The 26,992-nt window shown below is 36.4% G+C and overlaps 1 protein-coding gene and 1 long non-coding RNA gene across 2 annotated transcripts in view; one reads left to right on the forward strand and one right to left on the reverse strand.

The window, feature by feature from the left end:
* LOC137627137 (uncharacterized) overlaps positions 1–8,257 on the forward strand; it is a 34,205-nt gene extending 25,948 nt beyond the window's left edge. The window contains exon 3 of the long non-coding RNA XR_011041139.1: positions 7,254–8,257. This is a non-coding gene — a long non-coding RNA (uncharacterized lncRNA). The remainder of the gene's footprint in view (positions 1–7,253) is intronic.
* Positions 6,579–25,545, reverse strand: Mlc-c (Myosin light chain cytoplasmic). The gene is made up of 5 exons (XM_068358219.1): positions 25,420–25,545; positions 25,286–25,313; positions 18,729–18,869; positions 12,981–13,145; positions 6,579–7,098 (listed from the first exon to the last, which is right to left on the reverse strand). Exons 1-5 carry the CDS (start codon positions 25,420–25,422, stop codon positions 6,992–6,994), a joined length of 444 nt encoding a protein of 147 aa, XP_068214320.1. The 5' UTR covers positions 25,423–25,545; the 3' UTR covers positions 6,579–6,991.
* Between the last annotated feature and the right edge of the window lie 1,447 nt (positions 25,546–26,992).

Consider the following 26,992-nt stretch of genomic DNA (forward strand, 5'->3'; position numbering starts at 1 on the left):
CTGAACTTCAAGTCCCTCCTGCTAGGCAAGGTGGTGGAGGTGAACTCAGACAACACCACAGCCTTGGCTTACATCTCCAAGCAAGGAGGGACCCATTCGAGGAACCTATACGAGATCGCAAGGGACCTCCTCATTTGGTCAAGAAGTCAAAACCTCACTTTAGTCACGAGGTTCATTCAGGGCAACATGAACGTCTCAGCAGATCGCCTAAGCAGAAGGGATCAGGTCATTCCCACGGAATGGACCCTCCACAAGAGTGTGTGCAACAGACTTTGGACCTTGTGGGGTCAGCCTACCATAGATCTGTTTGCCACCTCCATGACCAAGAGACTTCCGCTGTACTGTTCCCCAGTTCCAGACCCAGCAGCAGTTCATGTGGATGCTTTTCTGCTGAACTGGTCCCATCTCGACCTTTACGCATTTCCACCGTTCAAGATAATAAACAAAGTCCTTCAGAAGTTCATCTCGCACGAAGGGACACGGCTGACGCTGGTTGCTCCCCTTTGGCCTGCAAGAGAATGGTTCACAGAGGTACTTCAATGGGTAGTCGACGTCCCCAGGACTCTCCCTCTAAGAGTGGACCTTCTACGTCAACCTCACGTAGACAGGTTGCACCCAAACCTCCACGCTCTTCGGCTGACTGCCTTCAGACTGTCGAAAGATTCGCTAGAGCTAGAGGCTTTTCGAAGGAGGCAGCCAGCGCGATTGCCAGAGCAAGAAGGGTTTCCACTCGTAGAGTCTACCAATCTAAGTGGGAAGTCTTCCGGAGCTGGTGTAGAGCCAATGCAGTATCCTCTACCAATACCTCTGTGACCCAAATAGCTGACTTCCTATTACATCTTAGGAATGAGAGATCCCTTTCAGCCCCTACGATTAAAGGGTACAGGAGTATGTTGGCTTCAGTTCTCCGCCACAGAGGTTTGGACCTTTCTTCCAACAAGGACCTTCAAGACATCCTTAAGTCTTTTGAGACTTCTAAAGAACGTCGTCTATCCACTCCAGGCTGGAACCTAGACGTAGTCTTAAGGTTCCTTATGTCACCTAGGTTCGAACCTCTCCAGTCAGCTTCCTTCAAGGACCTTACCCTCAAGACTCTTTTTCTCGTCGGCCTTGCAACAGCTAAGAGAGTCAGTGAGGTTCATGCCTTCAGCAAGAACATTGGTTTCACGACCGAATCTGCAACATGTTCTTTTCAGCTCGGATTCTTAGCTAAGAATGAACTTCCTTCACGTCCTTGGCCTAGATCGTTTGAAATACCTAGCCTCTCCAACATGGTAGGTAACGAGCTAGAGAGAGTTCTTTGCCCTGTCAGAGCTCTCAAGTATTATCTTAATAGGTCTAAACCTATTCGAGGACAGTCTGAAGCCTTATGGTGTGCCATCAAGAAACCTTCGAGGCCCATGTCCAAGAACGGGGTTTCGTATTATATAAGGCTTCTGATTAGAGAAGCCCATTCTCACTTAAAGGAGGAAGACCTTGCGTTGCTGAAGGTAAGGACCCACGAAGTAAGAGCCGTAGCTACTTCGATGGCCTTTAATAAAAACCGTTCTCTGCAGAGCATAATGGATGCAACCTATTGGAGGAGCAAGTCAGTGTTTGCATCATTTTATCTTAAAGATGTCCAGTCTCTTTACGAGAACTGCTACACCCTGGGACCATTCGTAGCAGCGAGTGCAGTAGTAGGTGAGGGCTCAGCCACTACATTCCCTTAATCCCATAACCTTTTTTAACCTTTCTCTTGAATGCTTTTATTGTTGTTTTTATGGTTGTTACGGTAGGCTAAGAAGCCTTCCGCATCCTTTTGATTTGGCGGGTGGTCAATTCATTCTTGAGAAGCGCCTGGGTTAGAGGTTGTGTAGAGGTCCTTTAGTAGGGGTTGCAGCCCTATATACTTTAGCACCTTTGAGTTGATTCAGCCTCCAAGAGGAACGCTGCGCTCAGTAAGGAAGACGAACTTAAAAAAGAGGCAGAGTAACGGTTCAATTCGACTTCCTTACCAGGTACTTATTATTTCATTGTTATTTGAGATAACTGTTATATGAAATATGGGATACTTAGCTATCCTTTAATCTTGTACACTGGTTTTCACCCACCCCCCTGGGTGTGAATCAGCTACATGATTATCGGGTAAGTTTAATATTGAAAAATGTTATTTTTATTAGTAAAATAAATTTTTGAATATACTTACCCGATAATCATGATTTAATTGACCCTCCCTTCCTCCCCATAGAGAACCAGTGGACCGAGGAAAAATTGAGGAGGTGTCAACAAGAAGTACTATAGTACCTGGCCACAGGTGGCGCTGGTAAGTACACCCCCTTCTAGTATTGTGATAGCTGGCGTATCCCTCCATAGAATTCTGTCGGGCAACGGAGTTGACAGCTACATGATTATCGGGTAAGTATATTCAAAAATTTATTTTACTAATAAAAATAACATATTAAAGTACAGGTTTCCTGATTTGAAAAACTTAAACCCAGCTTCATATCATAAATAGTACATTTAATACAAGAAGTTCATGGCCAGTTTATACAAAAAGGAATTAATTTACACAAAGTAATATTATATAATCACACAAACACATTTACATAAGCAATCAAGAGTATGGTTTGCTATATCTAAAATTTGGTCAATTTAAAAAGTTCGGTCTGAAGATTTGGCACTGGAAACCTTATGTTATCATATCAAGAATGAAGAAATGGAATTGAAAGTTGATGGACTACAAGAATTAGAGAAAGTAAAGAAGAGTAAATGCCATGATTGCTCTTATAAAGTAACAGGAAGACATTGTTATTATTATTAATAGCTAAATTACAACCCTAATTGGAAATGCAGGATGCTATAAGCCCAAGGGCTCCAACGGGGAAAATATCCCAGTGAGGAAAGGAAATGATGAGAGATAGGAGACATAAATAGTGTGCCTGAGTGCCCAAGCTATAAACCTAGTTGGAAAAGGAAGATGCTATAAGCCCAAGGGCTCCAACAGGGAAAATATCTCGGCGAGTAACGGATATAAGGAAACAAATAGTGTGCCCAAGTGTACCCTCAAGCAAGAGAACTCTAACCCAAAGGAGTGGAAGACCATGGTAGACAAATTCCTTCTGTACTTAACCTAACCTGATAACTGCACATTAGTTACAAGGCAAGGCTTAGATGATTCAGTTTCAAGGCATTTGTAAATCATATGTTGAATTGTTTCACAACCTCAACTAGTTCTGAAAGTCTGTTCTGCAGTCTTGGATTCAATTAGATATATGTGGACTCCATGCTCAAACACTGAAGACAAGGCAATTCAGTGCCATGAAGCAACTGGGGGTGAGCTTCCCAGTTGCTATACAAAACAAACCTTAAAAAGTGGAACACCATGATGGAAGAAAGGACGCAGAAATGGAGGTTTAAGTAGAAGATTTACTTCAAGTGCAGCAAATGGCCAAAGCAATGCTACAGATACTTGATGCCTACAGTGAACTGTGTGATGAGCTGTGACAGCACTATCCCAAAGCTAATCAGTACCATTATGGAAATAACTTAAATATACAACAGTAGAAGTATCATCATCATCTCTGCCTACGCTTATTGACGCAAAGGGCCTCGGTTAGATTTCGCCAGTTGTCTCCTATCTTCAGCTTTTAAATCAATATCCTCACCTACTTCACTATAGAGTTATAGTGTATTCATTTCTTCTTCCGTTAGTTCCATTGTCAAAATTGAGATGAAAATTTTCAAATTCAGAATTTTTCGTAAGGAAAAACTTATTGGTTTAACAGTATGAAGAAATAGATTGGAAATTCTTTCAAAATCAACGACAGGAAATAATTCAAAACTACTGCACATAGAAACATTCCATCAGGAGAATACTTAACAATTTTCATTTTCAAGACCTTTCTTGTATTCAAAGATATCGGCTGTTTCTTAGTAACAAAGTTCTCTCTGTAATACTTCAAAAGATCTTTACAAAAGATGGTGGCATAAAAGCTGTAAGGAGGATACGGTATTCACCACAGAAGCAAGAGGTTTAAAGGCTCCAAATGAATGGCAGAGGCAAGGGACATTAACAATGCCCTAGAGACTGACCTTTTAATACATATGATCAGCACTCAAGCTAGGACCATGCAATGGCTACTGATGATTTTCCAAACACCCCCACCATTCTTATCTCACAAGGATGGTGAGGTTGTAGACACAAGAAACTATAGAGCTCGAGCTAGAGCAAATTGCCATCATAACCCTGTTTCCCAGAAATGGGAATTCATAATATGTGCAACATCCGTGGTTAATGAGAAAGCCCGGATTCTAAGAATAGTAACTAAAGCCAATACAGATACCAAATGAACTACGTGGTTGAGAAACAACGACAGAGCCGACCAGTTTGAACCAAGACTTTTCTAGTTGTGTCTGAACCAACAGAAAGGAAGCCTGTACCCCTTGGTGATTTAATAGTGGTTTGGGAGCGAAGGTCATGTATGCCATTCTGACCAGTTACCAAAAATGGAACACACATTAACTAGGAATACAGCACATATTTTAAAAGCTACATAGCTTAATAAATTTAGAGAAAAGCCTTATTATAATCAATACAGTACGTGCATCGCTACAGAAGAGACCAGAAGAGGAGGCTGAAAGACTATCAGAAGTTGCATGGATGTGAAACATCTCTTCAGAAATCGTAGAGGAGAAGTAATGTCTTTTATTCTGCCATAGCTAAGAATTTCCAATGCCCCATACAGAAGTCATAAAAGGGACAATTTAATGAGTAAAGCCATAAATCTTTCATGATAAACTAAAAGAATTAATGAAATTGTTATATCTAACGCAGAGTCTGTACTACATATCCATACTGATAATGAGGGAAAGTTTTTTAGCTAACAATTCTAGAATAAAAAAGTGGATATGACAGAACACAAATAACACGGTATGAATCGAGTGAGGTAGTGTCATTGTGTTTTGTTTCCCTTTTGAAATGTGGTTTTTCTGCCATTGTCCATCTCTTCCCACTACCTTGCAAAGGTTCCTGATTTATTCAGGAGGTAAAAAATTCCTTCAAAGTCTGGAGATGTAGAGCAGCTAACCAAAGTAATGGCCGGCTGCTATGAAGTTCATACAGAAAAGAAAGCACATTATATACAATGAAGACGGAGAAAATGGATTCAGAAACCTTATATGACAAGTTAAAAATTTTTAGCATGCTAAAGATGTAGTGGAAAAATGAGAGTAATTGATTGAATAAAATAGAGAAACTTGATTCATAGTACTGTACTGCCTTTGGAGAAACCTTTGTGTATACTTTTTACTGCAATATTAAGAGGAAAAATTCTTGACTAGTACTACTTTATAGTAAGCATAAAAGTATGAAAGAAATTTAATGCAAAAAAAAAAGGTAAAGGATGCCTTTGGAAAAGCAACAATGCCAGTTACAGTATACTGTTTCACAAGAAATATACTAGATTTATCATTTTAAGCTGGCAACTATATACAGATGTACCTCGTTACAGGGAGCAATGTGTGTTGATCTTGCCTGTGTTTACACAAAATACCAAGACTAAAATAATTCAATGAATTGTGAAAATAATTCAATGAATTGTGTGTTATAAATTCAAAGAACTTGTCTCGAGAGAAAATACATACAGTACAAGTGATGGACTTAGAGCCATGACCAATAAACACTGGTGTACTGGATACCATTCAAACTGTACTCTGGAAAATTGGAATCTATTCTCGTCGAAAAAGAAGCTTTATAGGCAGCATAAAAGTATGCATGCATGAAATAAGTAATGAAATATCAAGGATGAATTTTGAAAACCAACAAGAAATATGGTACAATTTTTATGCTGGCAACTGAGGTTTTGTGGGAATAAAGTTGTATTAACTCATCAATCATTTGTTACAAGAGCAAAGTATGAGAAAATATATACACGTGATGGTCTTCCTTGAGTATGAAATCTAGAAAGAGACTAAATTGAACAATCTGAAAGGAGCAGGGTAAATTGCAGGAGAATCTATTGTTGTCCAAGATGTTTTGTTTTAACAAATGGAACCTGGAAAAATCCATAGCAATAAATATAGTTCAGGAAAAGGCACTATTGGTTTCAAAGATGGAGCTTTAGAAGCTCCAAGTGGACAATGTTACGACTGTGGAGGCCATCTCCTTTGGCCAAAGTAAACAAGAAGTTGAAAATGGATGTACTTTAGTGGCATTAGTTACCAATAAATAACCACAGGTGGCTAAGTCAAAGTCATTTACAAATCCACTGATGAAATTATACTAATAAACTCTACTGCAAAAGAGTTCAGTCCATGTTATGACATCTTGTACCAATATTTGGAATGCAGCTTTCTCATTCAAATTTTATATTCCAACCACCCAAGATCTTTTAGTTATATTTTCAAATTATGAGAACAATATTAATTTGTATTTTCTATTAATCTCAGATCTATATATACAGTATCATGCAAGCTTTTGTTTTCTTAATATACTGTATATTAAAAGATTAAAAACATTGTTTCAATTTCTATATAGTCTGTATTTTTACTAACTACCTTTTCATCTTGCATTTCTTAAGGAAAAATTAAAGAAAAACTGCTTATAAATGATATATTATTCCAAACATGAGAATATAATAATGCATTGAATCCAAAAACTTTTGTAAAAATTCATCACATATTCCTGGAAGTGGAATGTCATGCAACAGTAACAATTTATTAGTTCTGAATTTTTTAACCAATTCCTTAAATTCTAAACAGACTATAAAAGCTTAGATAATTATATATTCTACATTTAGTAAGTACAAAAAGGACAAGCCCTAACAAGTCACACTTTCTTAAATATAGTATTTCTAAAATGAATGCATTACCATCTTTAAATAATTTCCTCGTCTACGCTACTTGAAGTTTGTGTATAAATATCTGATAAAGCATAATGTAGTTAGTACACTGGTTACTCAAATGCTTTCTTGATTGCTCGCTCCACCATCATTCAGAAATTCCTTGATATTCAGGCGCTGAGAACAAGCCTTACAAACTCTTCGTAGTTTACGTTTCCTTGTGAATCTTCCTGTCCAGTTAGCAGTTGTTCCACTTCTTCATCAGTTAACTTCTCACCTGGAAAGGAATATTATGTGATTAATGGAAATTAAGTGATAAATACACCCTATTTTTTAAATCTTCACTATTTTACTTAAGTAGAACACCATTTACAATAGAGTTTGCTAAAGTATTAAGTCAGAATCTGAGCTAATAAATTTTAATTATTCCAGATACGGGCAACAGGAATCTTCAGAACCACTCTGATAACCAAAACTCGATAAGCCACCAGTCATGAAGACAATCTCGTCAACTTACAAGACTGAAAAACCTCTCCATCCCTAAATGGAAATTTGATAGAAACAACACAAGAAGAAATTACGTCCGCAGGAGATGAACTTCCATCTACTTTGGGTAACTTTAAATAGTTGTTGGGAGTTTTCCAAGAGGCAGGCCCCTGCATAGTTTTATCCCACAAGTTTGACCTGTGCTGCTATAGGTGCCATTGACATTGAGAGGAATAATGGTAGACATTGATCTTCTCAAGGCTGATGGTACCCATAGCAGCACTGGGTCAACTTGTGGGATAAAAACTATGCAGGTGCTTTTTAAACCGGGGAGACTGCTTTTCTTTAAATCCACAGAAAAAGAGGAGATCAAGAGGACACGAGGAGACTAGTAAGAAGCAAAGGAAGAAGAGAAGGAGGCAAAAAGATGTAATTAAAGTCGTTAAAAGTCTTGTTCGTCTACCAATAAATATTAATATTTATTGGTAGACGAACAAGATTTCATTAAAAATAAATATTGAAGTTCTCTTTTTGTATTCTTTTCCCTTTATTAATCTGGTTTCTTTTTTTTTCCTTCCTCTTTTTCTTCTTTTCTTCCAATCTTTAAGATTTACAATTCTAGTTTTCTTCCTATGTTTGAAGATTCACTCTTCTTTAACAGAGTTTTCTCATGAGGTTTCCACTCTTACTTAAAAGACCTATCATCAACTTGTTCACTGCAACAGTACATTTATATCTCGAGTGTTTATTTACTCCTCATAGTTTTGCCAGTAAGATGCGTTTCATTGAATCCTGCAGCTGATTCTGTAACAAGTTGACTATGGTCATCTCTCAGCCTGCAAGGACTAAAGCAGATATCCAACCACTACTGTGCATCACACGCCAGGCTGGATGAAGCTGGAAATTCCTCTCTGTGCTTTCTGTCAGCTGACTACTAACTAGTTACCCAGCAACTCAACTCGTCGCCTTGCTGCTTGCTGCTATCTGTATACGTATGAGAAGTATCCCACTACCTCGAAGCAGCTGATCAGTAAGATATTAAACTCTCCATCTGTTAGCAGGAAGAAATATCTGAGGAAAAGTTTACTTAATTTTGTGCTTTTACTTGTGAAAAGAGTCAATGAAGTGCCAAGTAATATATATAAGTTCTGCAGTAATGTACATAAAAAAAAAAAAATTTTCAAGTACTGGCTTTACATAGTGAAACTACCCTCAAGGCACTATATTATAGGGTATTTATAAACTTGCGTTGCCGAAAACAGCAAAAAGACCTCCATACGGTGTGAGCAAATCTGACAATTTGGTCTTCAAACAGGGACGAAAGCCATATTTAGGTATTGCAATAGGTCTCAGAGTACAGCTTTCACATCATCTCGGGACCTTCGGGATACAGTATCAAGCCACTAAACAAAAAAAAAATTCTAAATTTCATTAATTGTATCAAATTATAATAAACCGCAATTTAAATGTGTGTATAGACAGCTTCAATTTTAGTAAAAACAGTTTGCATTTTTATGAGGAAGTTACTACACATTAATTAATAAAATAAGTAAAAACAAATTTACAATTGTAGAGCAAAATTAAAAATATACAAGCCATTATGAAAGCGATGACTCCAAAATAAAACTATTCTATTACTATCAACTATAATAAATTTCAATAAGTTTATTTGGAATATAAAAAATTAACATGATATTCAGTATTCACAGAACAGTACTAAATATGAACAGTCGACTAAGACAAAATACTGAACTATAATTGAAAACAGTATAAAGAAATCTGAACTATTAATTATATCAAAACAAATTAATTACTTCGATAAATAAAACAAAACTAGTAATTATATTAATAGAACTTTAGAAATTAATTTAATAGAACTTTAGAAATTACTTTAATAGAACTTTAGAAATTACTTTAATAAATCAACAAAACTGAACTACTAATTACATAATATTTAAAAATAGCAACTAGTAAAGGCTGCCGATACCTCGGCAGGACAATCGCTTCCAAAACTAAAAACCACCATATTGGAAACAGAACAAATGCCCGGTACTGTCAAAAGCTGCCAAAACAAACTATGGTACTTAAAATTGGTAAGGGTGAAGTAGCAACGTCAGTCATGTTGAAATAACGAGAAACTCTTCGAAAAAACACTGTGCCCAAAAAACTCAACTTGTATGCAAGTTCCAAATCAGAAGGATGACCTGGTGAGCGCGAGTGGTAGGTGTCGGTAGGGTAACCCAACTGTATTCTCTAGGGCCTGTCACGGCCCTCCCCCTTTGATGAAGGGATTATCTAAATGGAAGACAGCCTGTGAATAGTGTTTTACAAACGCCCTTGTTAGATATAAGACACCAACAAGGTGCTCGCGCGAGGGTTGTAACCTCTGCATTCCATGCTTTTAATTTTCTCTGGTATATTTGGAAGATTTATATCAGAAAAAAGTACAAAGAAGGACTTTTCGCCGGGCGTCACAGGTCTCTCCCCAGAAATAGATTTTTCCTTCGTCAAAATCCCTTAATTACATAGCGTACAAACCACAACTTCTCGAATGTTCCATGGCAAATATGCCTTAGTTTACAATGAACTTAAGGATGCTGTACCCCACAAATAAAATATTAAATCTATAATCCCTTCTCCTGTGTAGCAAGTTCCTATATGCCATCTTTACTCCTTAAAAGAATTACCTACATCGCTCGATGCAGAGCAGAGACAGGATTACATCAAATCTTCTTGCTTAAAAGATGGCTGGAGGCAGACTTGAGAATGGAATAAAAAGTATGAAAGATTCTAGAAAAAAATGTCTGGACAACATAAATTTCCTTGAAACCTTATATTACCTTATATTGTAGACACAAAATGGAAAGCTTAAATATTTAAAGGTCACTCATGAAAGGCAGCGGCAATGGGCATACCATAGAGACTGACAACATATGATACGCAGCCAACACCCTCTCAATCCTAGCTAAGACCAGGGAGGGACAGGCAAGGGCTGCTTATGACTGCAGGTAGACCTATAGGCTCCCCCAAACACCACATACTTTGTTCACAAAGTTATCGAGGTTGCAGCCATCGAAGTAGTATGAAAGAGCCATTGAAGTAATATTTAAGTTCAAAACCCCAGTCTGGCGATCACCAGTCAGAGGGACGTTACCAAACGGTGCATAATACACTGTAGACAAAGATATACCCTAATCCAATGAGCCTACATCCAGTAAGAATAAGTCGATAGGTTTTGAATCGATGAAAAATCAGAGACCAGCTGTGCACATCCCACGGACTTGAAATGCTGAAGGGCACAAAGAGGAAATAGGTTTATTGTTCCCATAAGGGATAATGGTGTATGAATTTTTAACAACGGGTAAATATTTTATAAACTTGCCAATGAATCCAGCATGAATCTTGAGGAAGGTTCTTGGAAATAAGATATTTTCAGAAATATGCTTTCAATAATTATCAAGCTATTTGACAGGGTCATTTGACAAATTAATAACAGAAGGCTGGAGATTTCTGCATGAACAAATAACATCCACAGATTTATCAGAATTTCAGATTAAAATCTCCCTAAAAAATGAGATTTAGATATCACTGTGGTTGACAAAACTTTACTTAACATTGCATATCCTAAAAAAAAGTGTAACTAAACACTCGATACTCTAGGTACCTGTGTACAAGAAAAAGCTCAAACTTTTTAATTTCCTGTTTCTGCCAAAATTGAACAATAATCTAATTATATTCCATGTTCTCATTTCTGTTGACAGGAAGTATTAACTAAATGTGCTTAAGTTCTTGCTCATTTGCGCCACAGATCTACTTTTTACCAAATTAGCTTTGGTTTATGTTAATGAGGGAGAACACTAATAGATATGCCAAATTCTTAACATACACATTCATGAAACTTTACCAAAGTACCATGACTATTTTCTACTACATTTGAAATGTCTGCCAAGATGGACAGCTCTGCATCTTCCCTTTGGACAAAGATAGATTCCTTTTTTTCTCACTAATTTCCTTCTTGGCTTACTCTCTCAAGTTTGTCTCGCCCACAAACTTAGCAGCGGTAATTTTTAACTTAAGACACACTCATAGTCAGCAAGACACTAGCAATGAGCAGAGACAAAGTAATCGAGCAAAAATACTCAGTCAGAACCATGTATTACCCACAGCTCAGGCACCCAGGACCAAGAGTACAATTCAGTCATTAACATCAGCTCTTATCTCAGGCATCAGTACTCGGATGTGACATTAAGTGATAGGTATTAAGAACCATAACTTTGACACCAGTCATTGTCACATACTAACAGATTTTCAAGTACTGGGGTTCAGGAGGCTGATATAGTTTCAAGACCAAGGAACACATAAAATCAAAATGTCCTATGACTAATCCATCAGCAAGAATCTCTCTGGAACAAAAATCAGACTCTAGAAATATAATTTGGCAAACTGGAAAACTAAAAAACCCATCTACTAAATGTTTATTTTTATATAAACAAAATAACCCAACAATTTCCAACATTTTCCTACTGATGTATAAACAGAATTATCATAACAAAACAATACGGAAGTATCTCCCAATTACTAAATGGTTCAACAGCCTCCACTTGATGTTCATAAATTATTTTGGTTTAACGGATATACAGTAGAATAGGACTTGACTGGGCTCCACAACGCACTAGAAGAGTTGGAAGAGCCAAGCCTACATGGCTGAGGACTATGAAGCATGAAGTAGGAGGAGATGAATGGAGAAATAAAGATTTAAAAGCTCGAGATAGAGAGACTGACTAAATCTAACAGAAGCCCTTTACGCCAATAACCGTAGGAGATGATGATGAACAGATATAGTCATACAGCCCAGTGCTCTAGTCACAAGGCCAACAATGCTGCTGTTGCAATGTGAAGTTGAAAGATGAGAGCTTTGCTCAAGTTACAGAGCATCAGAACATTATCAATTGGGAAGGAGATACTGTAGATAGAGTAAGGGTACAAGTGAATGAAGTTTGAAATTTTGACAATGGGTTACAGTGATCTGGACTGTCAAGGAATATTTACTCATAGTCAAGTGCCAGTGCCAGTGTTTGCGAAGCCATTCCGCACCAAAGTGCAACTGGGGAAAACCTAGCATTACGAAGTAAACAATAGAAGAGGTTGGAGAGCACGTAGAAAGAAAGGAAGGGGAACTGTAGTTAAATTACAAGGATACTGTAACTTTTCTTTATTACAATTAGAGCGCAAACTAATTATTCTGCATTACTGTAATTAAATTATTAAGTATCCTTCAATTTTACAGCTTTTAAATAAACTTCAAAATACCTTGGTTACCTTACAAGGATGCAAATACTGCAATTGTACTTATTATAAATTTAACTTAAAAATAATACATTACTGTATTAAAATCATCAAGTACCCTTCCATTAACAGCTTGTAAATATACTTAAAAATGGCTACTACTGTACTATATTGAAATACAGTTACTTTACTAGGACATACATAATTATACTGTGCTACTGCACTTTGCTGACTTCAGCATTTTTAACTTTTAAAATTTTTTTTAGATAACCGAAAACTCAATTATTCTGAACTTCAATTATTTTGCCTTTCAAGTGGATGGGGAAAATTTACATTTTGGGACCACAAAGACCAATATAACAAATCCAAAAACCGTAATCTTCTTACCAAGATGAGTCATCAAATGGCGCAGCTCGGCAGAGGAGATGTAACCATTGCCGTCCTTGTCGAAGTGACGCAGACCTTCGATGAAATCATCGGCAGTGTCGACGGGGCGCTGGCGGGAGATGGTCTGCAGGATTGGCAGGAAGACTTCAAAGGGTATCCTCTCATCTGAAAGAGCGAGTATACCATACAGTTACCAGATAGGAAATTACAAAAGGTACTATCAAAATGGAAAGTCTTACATATATGCAAAAATAAAACACACAAACAGATACAGTAAATATCATTTACAATTTTTTAGGTTATATATCTTTCTTAGCTATATAAACCTAGGTCTTTTAGTAGAGGTAAGATTCTGGAAAAAGATAGAAACACCCAATGATAAATTATCGCAGTTTTGGTACCCACTAGCAATACAGAACCTCAATAATTCTATCAGTGAACAGCGCTTCATTTTGACTATGCCTGGGACTAGCAGTATGAATGTGGCTTAAAGTGAAATGTGAAAGATTTAGGTTTGCACAGCTAGAAAAATATACAAACTACAGTACTTGAAAATTGTTATTCATTACTACACTAATACAGGTAAAAAGCCTCGCCCTTTAGTCGAGTCATCCCTATGAGGAAGTCCCGCTCACCACACTGGCAAGTTAGCACCCAGGGATCATTAAGCTCAGTCTGGGAAGGAGAGCAAGCTAAAGAGCCTTCCCTCCTGTGACCCAGGGTAGAATAAACTACTGTGTCACAGCCCATAAAGTTTTTCAAACAAGAACCTATCTTCTGTGGGAATAATGCTCCCTTTAAGGACATTGGGCTTGCCTTGACTATCACACACCCCCTCTGAAGTTGTGTGGGTATTCTACAGTTTACTATCTCGGTAGAATAACTACCCATCACTAGTGTGCTCACCTGTATCTGATCAAGAGTGAAAAGAAGGAGAGAGGAAAGAAGACCAGATATTCTCATTCTTAAACCTCAGATTTGCAATGGAAACTCCTTTCTACAAGAGGATTCTTTTCACGACAGGAGCGAGGCTCGCTTCATCACTCTCTAGGCAGGTACCACAGGTCTTATGGAGGACTTATCTAGGGACCTGTGACCTGTGTGCGCAACCCCGAAGATGGTGCCTTTAACACCTAAGCAACTATCGTTCTTATAAAGGCCAAAGTGGTACCCATCCCTACGACTATGAGCTGTTTTGGTACTGCTCACATAGATTTGGACATTCTTTTTGAATGCAAAACAAAGACAATAAGGTAGGGTCTGTACTTTCACCTAAACTTTTGAATGCATCCTAGTTACCAACGGGGCCATTCATTTATAGAGAACTTATGATAGGCGCTCACCCGTGAATGGCTGACTAGTGGAAAATGCATTTGGTCACAGACTGCTTGGTGGCGCGTTATATATTCATTGCGATGTACGTTCTCTGCTTAAATATGGACTCTTGCGCACCCGAGGTTCATACACACTGTGGTGGCACACTTCTGCAGGTTGGCAACGCATTTGCTAGTGGTGTGCACTAGCTTTGCATGCTGCAGAGAGACTTTCTGAAGGTTCGCGGCACGGGTGCTCAATTAGACTATAGGGGTGCTCTTCATTAATCCATGCGCCAAACTTGTATACTTGATGGGGCTATAGCCTGATAAAGAGGACGTTGGTGCACCAGCCTGCTTCTCCGAAAAGACAAGTGAACAATCGCCATTGTGACGAAATTTGGATGTCGGGATCTTGCCGACTTTCCTACCAAGGATGAACCTGATAGAGAACTAACACCTGAGATTTTTCTTCCTCAAACTCCAAAATCTCAGCAATTGGGAGGACGACTACTCCAGACACGCAATCTAAAGGGAGGCAGTGGTGCCCTCTACACGACAGACATAAAGGTCGAAGATTGATTTCAACCTTACTCATAAAGGTGTCAGTGTCGATATGAGAGCCCTGGACACGTCAGCATACAGTTTTGATTGTTTCACACTCATTCCGTAACAAAAGAAAAAGAAGTGGCAACTTCAGTCTAGTTGGAGAGCGTCAAAATCAAATTGGAGGCTCTGTGCGCCGAGACCTGCACCATCGGTGGCTGCAAGAACCTCTATGATTCTTCATTGGCCGTTCTCAAAACATGGGTTTGTATTCAGGTGGGAAAAACTTTTAATGACAAAAACTTTACAAAATCCAGTCATGAAACAATAACTATTAATTTTATAATTCAGACTAAGTAAAAATTACATACATACCCAATCAATTTCAAATTCCTAAGCTATTATTGCATTTAATTTCATGAGTAATGTTCTAGAAAAATGGAGGTTATGTTTACCTTAAAGTATTGCTATATTGTACTAAGGAACTGTAATTTTACCATGTGAGGTAATTTCAGTTATCATTAAGGATATGGACATTTTAAAACTAGCATAAAGTACCTTAATAGCAGTTATATGCAAATCTTACACAATCCTTTTAAACCATTTCATGATTTAACAGCAGTCACCAAATATTACAAATGCATTGATAGCTGGCACACACTCCACAGTCCAGTGCCACGAGATCTAAATAACACACAAGTGATTAACTACACTGTACAAGGCACGGTGCAGTAACAGCACTAGGCCCCTAACAATTTCGTCTTCACATTAAGGCTCGATACTTCACAAAATTCTATTAGTTTTATTCCACCTGTGACTAGAATATGGACTTATTTTCCTAATCAGGAAGTTGAATCGGAGGAACTTCAGAAGTTCAAACCTGCTGCTTATATATGACAGCTCTATTTTAATGATGATAAAGATCTTAAAGATACTTTATATTAACCGTTTACTACTAATACTACGGTAGTTAATTCTCTTTTCCTTTCATCACTGGGCTATCTTCCTTGTTGGCCCTCTTCTTTTTCTTATAGCATACTCATTTCCCAAATAGGGTTGTAGCTAGTAATAATAATCATGGAAAAAGATTCAAAACCCAATGCAGTTGGTACCATCATCTCCCCACAGGAAATATTTTCAAATGTACCAATAACTTATGGAGTGTCATAATTAATATCCGCCCATAAATTTCAACTCCTTTAGGTCAGTAAGACTCGAGAAAATACACAGCATGGAGACAGCTCACGTTAATCATCCCTAATCTTTATATCCAAGAATATTTATCCTCCAGCATTTACAGGCTCTTACATAAAATTTACTTCTGAACTTTTTTCAATTATTTCTTCAAGCACACCAGTTCTTTTCAATATTTGTAATTTTAAAATAGCACAGTATCAAGATTATCTGGACTATTAATACCTGGCGACAGTTTCAAACATAGCACAAGTATGTACTGAACTTCCAACGACATACTATAGATAGTAGGTTGACCATAGCCCATTTGGCTGCTCTAGCTACTACAACTACTGCTACTACTACTCCCACAACTACTGCTACTTCTACAACTACTGTTACTACTTTACTACTAATAATAATAGAATATGAAAAGACAATAATGCTGTACAGACTGATAGGGAAACTAGGTAACAAAAGTCGTATTAAACGCAAGAACACTAGCGAAGTCTAGCACTCTTAAAAATAAACTTTAATAATACCCTTGAAAACTAAGGTTCTTTACTTAGAATAGACTGCTTTAACAGAGTTGTGTTTCCCTTGGATGGCAGCGAGGTACTTCCTTTACCATTAGGACAAATAAACAACATGGAAAACCCAAAACTTCTTCCACCACTTTCCTAAACTTGAAACTCTAGCATCATCTCTGAAAACACACACTACATTGTACTCTTAATCTTTACAGACTTTATTGAAATTTCATGACTATTGCTGCAGTTTTGAAACAACTTTGGTCTTCCATTGATGTTCCAAATAATTTCCTCATTACTTTGGACTGGATTGGGTTTATAGAATTGTCACCCAGTGCTGGAAAAAAACGGGTAATTCAGCGCAAAGGAGTAGCAAGGGGGAAAACTACAGTTGTACTTGTAAGTAAACGAACTAAAAGCAGAATAGGAAGTTAAGGCTAAAACAGAAGGCCAAACTAGACACCAAAGGGACGCTCATAACACCAGTAAGTTGGTCTATACTCAAGAGTATGCCATATAAGGTGAACTGTTGCCACACCAACCTTACTTTTTTATGGCAGGTATGCAACTCATAGAACATATAGAATATAGTTAAGTATCATTATTAGCCAAGCTACAACCCTAATTGGTAAAGCAGGATGCTATAAGCCTATCGGGGCTCCTAAAGGTGCAAAAATAGCCCAGTGAGGAAAGGAAATAAACTATGGGGAATAATGAATAAAGAATACATTATCTTCGAGATACGTAACATTAAAACTGATGTCATACATAAACTATGAAACAGGACTGTCAGCCTGTTCAACATAACATTTGCTGTAAGTTTGAACTTCAGAAGTTCCACCAATTCAACTACCTGATTAGGAAGATCATTCCACAATCTGATCACAGCTCAAATACTGTGTAGTGTCGAGCCTTATGATGGAGAAGAGAAACCTTATAATTAACTGCATACCTAAATCTTCAGATCTGATATGATTTGAATGCTAAGTATGGCGAGAATTGTGAAAAATATTATGCAACACGCATAAAGAACCAAGCTAGTGCCAGAGCCAGTTATTAAAATTCATATCAGGAATAAGAAATTTAAGACTGCATGATTTCATCCAACAAAATTAGGATGAGTCAGAGCTAAAGACCAGACAGGAGAACAAATTTCGAAGGCAGAATGAAAGCTTTAAAACTTCTCAGAATAGATGGATCACTGAAGAATAAACCAAGTGTATTTCTAAAAAGTAAGTTTGCAATTTAAGTATCACACCTAAAATTTTAAAAAGAAGAAACCAAGTGTATTTCAAAAAAGGTAAGTTTGCAATCAAGAATCACACCTAAAATTTTGAAAAGTTTTATGTAGTTAAACATTATCAATGCAGAGACCTGGATATTGAGAAGCCACTGTAATCGACTTACAATCATAATTTGAGATTTGTTAAGGTTCAACTTCATGTCCCATAATTTGCACCATGCAATAATTTTAGCTAGATCTCTATCAAGGGATTCAACAACCCACGATCTACAGTCAGGAGATTGAATTTGTAAACAATAATGCGAGAATCACCGAAATAGCATCAATCGCTTTCCGAGGCAGAATCGTTATCTTAAGGGTTAAGCCTTGGGTTTGGCAGTAAGTATGAAGTATAAAGGGCTACTTATTTCAAAATAGTAAAGTACCGATTTAACAGATTCCCATACTTTTTCTTATAAAAATCATAAATTGGTTTCTCACATTGTGCCCCAACAATCCTTCAAGTAATGCATAGTTTATAATGATATTTCACCAGAATTTAGAATAAAACATTCTAAAAACTTCACACACAAAATTCTCTTAGTAACTACACACCAGCCACTGATAACTCTCAATTTTAGATGCAAGAAAAACAAATACTTACGTATGTCTCACTGCCGTACAGCAAATAAAAACTTTCCAAATGTCGTAAACACACACCAAAAAACACCAAGTTATTTGGAAAAGAAGTAAAATATGCACAACCAAATAATAAAGCTATCTTGAAAGGAAAAAAGAATTTACTTAATAATGATATAGTAATAATTAAAAGGTCCTTCAGAAAACATCACATGCTTATCAAAAAATGGACGGACCACTACAGTAAGGAATTTAGGCTACTTTGTACACAAGACCTCTGTGTATAGCATTTATATTCTATGACTATGGCATACAATCAAATTACCAGGTCTGTGTTGGTGCGAGACTTTCTTCACTTCGGATTCTGTGGGATTCTGGCCGAGAGCTCTGAGGACTTCTCCGATTTGAGACACCTGGATCCTGCCATCGCCCTTCTGGTCGAAGATGGAGAAAGCCTCCTGGAAGTCTGAAAATAAATGATTATATTAGAATAAAATGCAAGACATTCAGATCTCTTGCTCAAGGGTACATTCAGGCACACTATTCATCGGTTTCCTTATTTCCCTTCCTTACTAGGCTGTTTTCCCCTGTTGGAGCCCTTAGGTTTATAGCATTAGCTGTTCCAAAAGGTCGCAACTTAAGATTATTATATTAATGATAATATACAGTAGTAAAAAAAAATCAAGATGACAACAAATCTACTGTAGGAATCAAATTCAAGAATATTTAAATGGTCAAATTTATAAAAAAAATTGACTACAGGTAAAGAATTGTATTCAATAACTGGAAATAAAATTGGATAGATTACTGTATTCACATTACAACCAATATCCAATACATAAGTAAGGCAGTGTATTTATAACAGAAAAACATTAATGTCTACATTTATAGCAGACAAGAAAAATCTACAAGACACCAACAAATACTAGTGATGTTCAGGCAACAGCACTGATAACGTGGCGATCTCAAGATAAGGTTTTACTAATGCAACTCTTTACACAGTGATAAGACCTAGGCAACTTCCACTTGCATTACCTCCAGGTCATGAAGACGAAATATAACCAGCCACAAGTACCCCATTATTGCATGGCTAAAGCAATCTGTGGATAATGCATTAGATTCATATGAGGCACTGTAATTAATGCTTAATAAAACGTTGTACTAATATCACTTTAACAACAGATTGGTTGCTAAATTAAAAATCAAAAGTGTATGAGGAAAAGGGTAAATATTTGTTCAAGCAATGCCAGAAAATACAATTATTACATAAGTGAGGAGCAACGTCTGAACTATAAAATACAGTACAGTATTACGGCTTCAAAGAACATATATCTGTTACCTACAGAACAAGAATTCACTTTAATCTAACATAACTACGGGCATTTCTTAAATGGTAGACCTCCGAAGTTAAGTTTATTGGATTGCTAAACAAACCTATGTTAAATATCAAATTTAGGAAGACCAGTACACTTTTTAATTAAATTGTAAGTATTTCTCAAGTAACAAATTCAGATATAAGAAACCTACTGTATTTCACTTGATTAAATGTGTTGCAACATTGGTTACCCAACCTGACAACCACATATTGAAAAAGATAAAAAATACTGTAGGAATATGCCTCGGTTTTGCAAGCTCGGCCAAACTAGAAAGAATGCCACACCAATTGCCATCATTTCCAAACCCTCGAAACACCTACAATGTACTGACACTAACCAAGCCCATTCAAAGTACCATACATTATTGGCCAAGACATGGTACAATACAGGACAAAGTCTTGAAACCCCAATCAAAGCCAACATGTATACATAGCCTATATATGATCAATAACCATGTTCCCCCTTCACCAAAGGTAGGACCAAGGAGAGCTAGGCAATGAATGCTAACGATTCGGCAATGTCAACCCGTAGGCTTCCCCAAATCCAATCCTTACTTCACAGGTTCAGCGAGGTTGGGAACACCATGAAAAAGTATAAATGTTAGGCATTAAAGATATATTGCATTAGCTCTATGAATTTAGCACATAAGTGGCACTAGGGAAATACCATGTAACTACAAAGTTAAAAGTTACAGAATTTGGATAGCAACATGAAAGAAAGGAAGTTCGAACAGAGGTATGGTAAAGAACAACTAGAAACCAGAGAGACTGTATTTCCCATAAGTTGACTTCCCTGCCTAGCTATCTGTTGGACAGGGATTTGAGACCAGCTCAAGCTTAACAGTTTCTAGTAGTGTCTGCAGCATAACCATCCCTGTGCACCAAGGATTGGGGGGGAGCCAATAGATCAACTTGCCGAGTCATTCACCCATTGCCTGGCCCTAGCTTGGTAAGAGTGGATTTGGGTACTGATCATATGGTCAGTCTCCGACAAACTTTTAAACCTTAATGATAGTCTCATTAAATCTATTCTAGGTTAAAATCCTAATGTAATTAAGAAGACTAAATATAAGATTGCAAAGCAACCTCTATCGATAAACAATCCATTCCACCACTCATCTGACCACGGACATCACTCTTGGTACTTTCTATCAAAGAGGTAGGGGTAACCCCATACCATGACAATGGATTTTAAGGGTTCAACTTTCCAGTTTTGCCATGAACAAATCCAATTCAAGAAGTTAGGCTTAAATGCTTGTCGGAACTGTTTTTTATGTGGCCTGGCTAAATAGCTATCAAGAAATTGGACAAAAATTTCAGTATAATAAACAAAATGCAAAACAAAGTTTATCGAACTGTAATAAAACACAAGACTAAAACCAAAGTATGTACAGCACAGGTATTTATACTGTATAATTAAATAGGCTCTATATAATACTGTATAGTGGAATATATACATATTGATGCATGAACAAATGTAAACTCATTTTCATCTAAAATGTAACTATAAAAAGATGACAAAACCCAGTCTCAAAGCTATGTTTTTCATCTTCTCCATTATAAATTAGGAATGCAGCTGAACTTTACACAAAGGAACATAGCTATTGAAATATAAACTTTCTCTCTAAACTGGGAAATTATTGAGAACAAAGATATTGAATACCAATTCAAAATTAATTTAGATATCAAGCCTTGTAGAACAGTTGGTACAGTGAAGATACATTTATTAATATCAATATAAACCAAGAAATTCATAGGGATACCAGTTTTAAAGCTTTGATTATGTTGTAAGTCTTACAAACTTTAAGTCATTGTATATGAAAAATAAATCAGGAAATATACTCTAAATACTACGAAATATAAAAACTGGCAATAGAAAAAAAAAAACAAAAATAAACCAAGTATCTTGAAACAATTGGAAAATCTAAATTACGATATTTTCACAACCCTGGCCAATCTGAAAAAACATTCTAAGTCACAAATGTTACAATCTTATGCAAATATTATATGCATGTTAAATCTTTGTGGTTTACCTTGCTGCGTACTGGGTAATGCCTGAACTAGCTAATAATCATTGTGCTATACAAGTTTAATCATTGTTCCTACCCTTACTGTACCTACTTATCTTGCTCAAAACCTTTCTGTACTATACAGTAATTATTTCGACTTGCCAACTGTATGAATTTTTCCCTACAAAGATAAAACAACCATTTGCATTAAGCTTTGTTAGGTCTTTGCTCTGTTTTCTAGTCTGGGGTAGTGCCATAGCCCATGTACAATGGTCTTCCACTGTCTTGGGTTAGAGTTCTCTTGCTAGAGGATACACTCAGGCACACTAAGTTTCCTTATTTCCTTTCCTTACTGGGATACTTTAAGTTTTGAAGACGTTGGTCTTATAGCATCCTGCTTTTCAAACTACGGTTGTAGCTTAAATAATAATAATAATTCCAAAGGTAACCCATGATATCATGATGTATCTTTGTTAATCTTTGAAAAGAGCCATAAACATTATTTTCCTTCATGTAATCAGTTTACCACAAACATCCTATCAATGTACTATCAAGTTTATGGACTAAAGAAAATCTTGAATTTTCTCACTGACAGGACAGATCTTTATCAATACTTATAAAAGTCTTGCGTCAAGAGGTTTTTTTCGTAGTTATAATTAAACCAGTTGTAACAATTACGAAATAGTTTTAATAGAATTTAGGCTACATGGCCAACGAATAAATGCGTCTGGGAGGCGTGCAGTGCCCAGGTGCAGCTTAAGGAAAATTCTACAGTTGCACTGGACTGCAGAAAGAGTTATTACTGTACTACTATTATTACAAGCCATGCTTTAACCATAGTTGGAAAAGCAAGATGCTATAAGGAAACCAGAACGGAAATAAAATACTGTAGCATAAAAAGTGGATACTGTAAGTAGCAAAGAACCATAGCAAAAATTTTGCTTCTTAATGCCTATGTTGCCTATACTGCATAACAGCATAGCCCAATAACAACCATCGATACATCCTGTCCATCTCCCCTAAACCTAGTCGTTCTCATCTGTCCTGCCCTACAATTATGTCAAAGATATATGCAAGAACACATTCTAACCTAACTTGGCAACAATTGACATATACAAAAGGATGAATAATTAGATTTGTAAAGATTCTTTTAAAGACCCGAAATGACTCAAGTTTGATGGATATATATACTGTACATTTCAACCATATTTCTCAGCACTAGAACTGGGAGGGGCTTCAGCCCATATGCGATGCTTCAAGTCATCGGCAAGGCTTGCAGCCCCTTAACCAATACCAATCGTAACTCTTCTTGAAGTGCCATAATTGCAAGAATACTATTAATTATTCATATCATTATTATGACAAGGTAGGTTATAACCCTAGTTAGAGAAGCAAGATGCCATAAACCCAAAGACCCATACAACGGTGAAATATAGCCCAGTGAGGAATGGAAATAAACTACCATAGAAATTGTGAAACTATTAAAATAAAATATTTTAGCGACAGAAACATTAAAATGGATCTTCCTTAAATAAACTAAAAAAGGCATGTCAGCATGTACAACATAAAAACATTTGCTGCAAGTCTGAACTTTGAAGTTAAAGATTCAACTACCCGATTAGGAAGATCATTGTACAATTTGGTCACACCTAAATTTACGAGAAAAGCCAAATAATCCTAAAAAGCCTACAAAACAACCTTACCTTGGATACTAATTTACCCTACGCCTCTGGACAATGTGCAACTCAAGATATGTGCACAAGACAAAGCACAGGTTAGCCTGGCCTAGTCAGTTTCCAGGATCTACTATAGTAAGATACCCTTCTGTGTGCGTGTTATAGCCTACTGTAAACCACCAAAATAGAAATCTGCCTACTGTTTCTGCATGATCAATTTTCCTCCCATGGCAACGGTGAATTGGTACGAGAAAAAGTCTCACAGCAAGCGATACATTCAGATAAGTTTCTTTCTAGCAAGTGAATTGCTCATGGACAAAGTGCCGATTAATTTTAAATAGCAACATGCTGAAGACTTCATATATAAAAACCTATCCAGTAAATACTACAAGAATCTAAATCAGTTTACCAATTTTACCATGTAATAAAGAATGTTACACAAAGCATAAGGTTTCAAGTTACAATATAAAACAAAATGGGTCTACAGCAATAGTTCAAGCTAGTTGCAAGTCACAGGAGCAAGTCATACAATTAATAAAAATTTGAAACCAAATCTATTCATAGTCATATGAGCCAAGAAAATTTCAAACCAAAATACAGTATACTCTGCATTGCATCTTACTCAGACTTTCGATTCAGCAACAAAATCGTGTACAACAATACTTTAAACGAGGGGCGCGGCCCCGTAGCCAGGTAAGGGTACAGCTCCTAGGTTGGGTAAGGTGGTGCTCTCGAGTTTCTCTTAAAATGTCGTTTTTCATTCATAACTTTTAAAATTTAAAAAACTAATACTTTGTACATAAATAACCATGTTTATAGAGTACAGTATAGACAAATACAAGAATGATACTGTATTAATGTTAAATAATGTCAAAATAGTAAATTGTAATCTGTTCATAAATGGCAAATGAGAAAAAAATACACCAGGCACTCTTCTTATTAACTAAATTAGGAATACCATGATATAATAAATTTCCGCCATTACTGCTAGACATTTTTTCTCTCGCGAGCGAAGCAAGCACATGACAATACAAAAACCATTAGACCATCGAAATAATACCGAAATCCAATGGATTTTGTTCTGCCATGCGCTCATGAAATGAGAAAACCATCACTCTTGTGTACTGACAAGCAGTAATAGCTGGATGGGAATCTACAGAAATATCTAAATATATACCAGAAACGAAAGCCTTTGTATATCAGCAGCCAGATCATGTGCCGATTAAAAACGGACATAAATTTTCCCCACTAACCTAACTTACAAGTCGCATTTTCTACATAACCTCTCTTACACTGTCATATTCTAAGTTAGCCATAATACATACAAGTGGCCGCTATCATACATACACTCCCCCGAAACTATTAAAATTGATAATTGAAAAGAATAATTATCGTCTCTATACCGCTCATGAAAATTTACGGTGCTACAGTATAGATTTACCTGAAAACCTTACGAAATGCTTCTCATTGTGTCAACCCTAAACCTTAATCCTATGAAATGACCTAACATAATAGAACGGTTTATACTTTATTCAGCCCCTGAATTAAAACCTAAAACTGAATTAGATTTATAAGAAATATTCGTCATAATAGTTGGTAAGGGTGATGAGTGGTCTTGAATAGTCTCGTCATATTCTTTAAGTTATACAACTTATCTAAATGACGTTAAACATCTTCTAATATAACTAGAATATATATACCAGGTTATAAGACCACAGGGCCAACAAGGGTGCTCGTTTTTGGCACTATGAGTGCCACACCCAACTTGAAATAAGGGAAATGACACGCCGGGGTAGAAAGAAAAAAATAACCGATTACTCACCAATAATCTGGTCTTCGGAGAACGCTGCCTGCAATAAAGAGGAGAAAATGGGTTATATGTTGTAATAATTACTTATTATTTAAAATATAACTAACAATAATTACATTATTCATAATTAAATAGTGTAAACTTACCATTTTGAACGGAGGTGGGATGTCAGGGAGATGTTTACACTTTCTAATCTTCTTTCAGACTGACGACGACTTCTATCCGCCCATACATGTTGACATTTTAATTCTAAATAATTACTTTATTTGAATAAAAATTAAATGAAAATTACATTTATAATATTTCTAAGTCATTAATGTAATTATATAGCTGAATAATCTTAACGTAATCCTTTATTTAAAGCTATTTTACGCGTGTGGAGAATAGTATTGGAACCATGAAGGGTGCGTTCAAGTTATCACAACTGTCGATGGTGAAACTGCTGTGTATGTCTGTCAAAACTTTCTTCTCTAATAAATTGTTATATATTTCTTTATTAATAAAATATGTATCTTAAATGACATTATTTTAGTATTTAATCATAATAATAAATTAAATTCTAAGGTAACTAAAATGTTTTATGTTATATAAAAACATGTTGTTAGTTCACACGAGTGTAGATTTTATGAACGCAGCCCTGATTACCGCTAGCAGCCTAGCGCCCCGTTCTTGACCTGCAAAAAGAAAGTTTGTCAAGTAAACTCTCAAATAAAAGATGTGTGTATTTAGCTGTATTTAACCTCTTATAGACATAAAATTACTACATTCCTATCTTATTTCAATAATATTATGCATTATCAAACTACCCAGAGAGCTAATGTGCCCAAATATATCCAAATTTGGTGTTAAACTGATTTCATATTGATAGCAAGCAATTATAACCCGTGATATACGGCGTAATAAAGCTCATTATAGCTCACTAGAATTCAGATACTTTATGTATTACGTCATCGAGTTGAGAGATCTATACCATGTCATTATTTATCGTTCAGATTCGATTTATTCCGAAGGAAACATAGGAGATTGTTGAATTTGAACGAAATCAAATGAAAAAGATTAATCTAATGGTAAAAACACTGAGTCTACTCTTCTTTTACTCTTACTCATTTTACTCTCACCCATTTCTCGTTTATTTCTGGTCGTTTCTTTGTTAGAGAGAGAGAGAGAGAGAGAGAGAGAGAGAGAGAGAGAACGGAAATGTACATAGCTTGTTTAATCTGTGTTAAGGTACGGAGGCAAAGACAGACAGACAGAGAAAGCATCCTCTGTGTATGATGCAGACCAGAGAGAGAGAGATTAATAATGAATAATCGTAAATATTATTCTCCAACAAAATTCTTAAGTAGTATTTTCATAAACAAATGTAATAGTCAATTACTCTCTCTCTCTCTCTCTCTCTCTCTCTCTCTCTCTCTCTCTCTCTCTCTTGGCAACAGTCGTTTTGACGTCATTAGCATCCTATAAGAGGCTCAGAGAGAGAGAGAGAGAGAGAGAGAGAGAAAGAGAGAGAGAGAGAGAGAGAGAGAGAGAGAGAGAGAAATCTATAAATAAACGATTTTTTTCTCATGAAGATCAGTTACTACAAGTGGAACATCCTCTGGATTCGATTCTATACATGTTCTTTATTTTGACTTTTTCAATATATTATTTTTTATATCCTTATGGCCTTTTACTTCTATATCTATAAGACAGTCACTTTTTTATACAGTTACGAATCAT

Source organism: Palaemon carinicauda, chromosome 34 (assembly GCF_036898095.1).
Source record: "Palaemon carinicauda isolate YSFRI2023 chromosome 34, ASM3689809v2, whole genome shotgun sequence".
Classification (NCBI taxonomy): domain Eukaryota; kingdom Metazoa; phylum Arthropoda; class Malacostraca; order Decapoda; family Palaemonidae; genus Palaemon; species Palaemon carinicauda.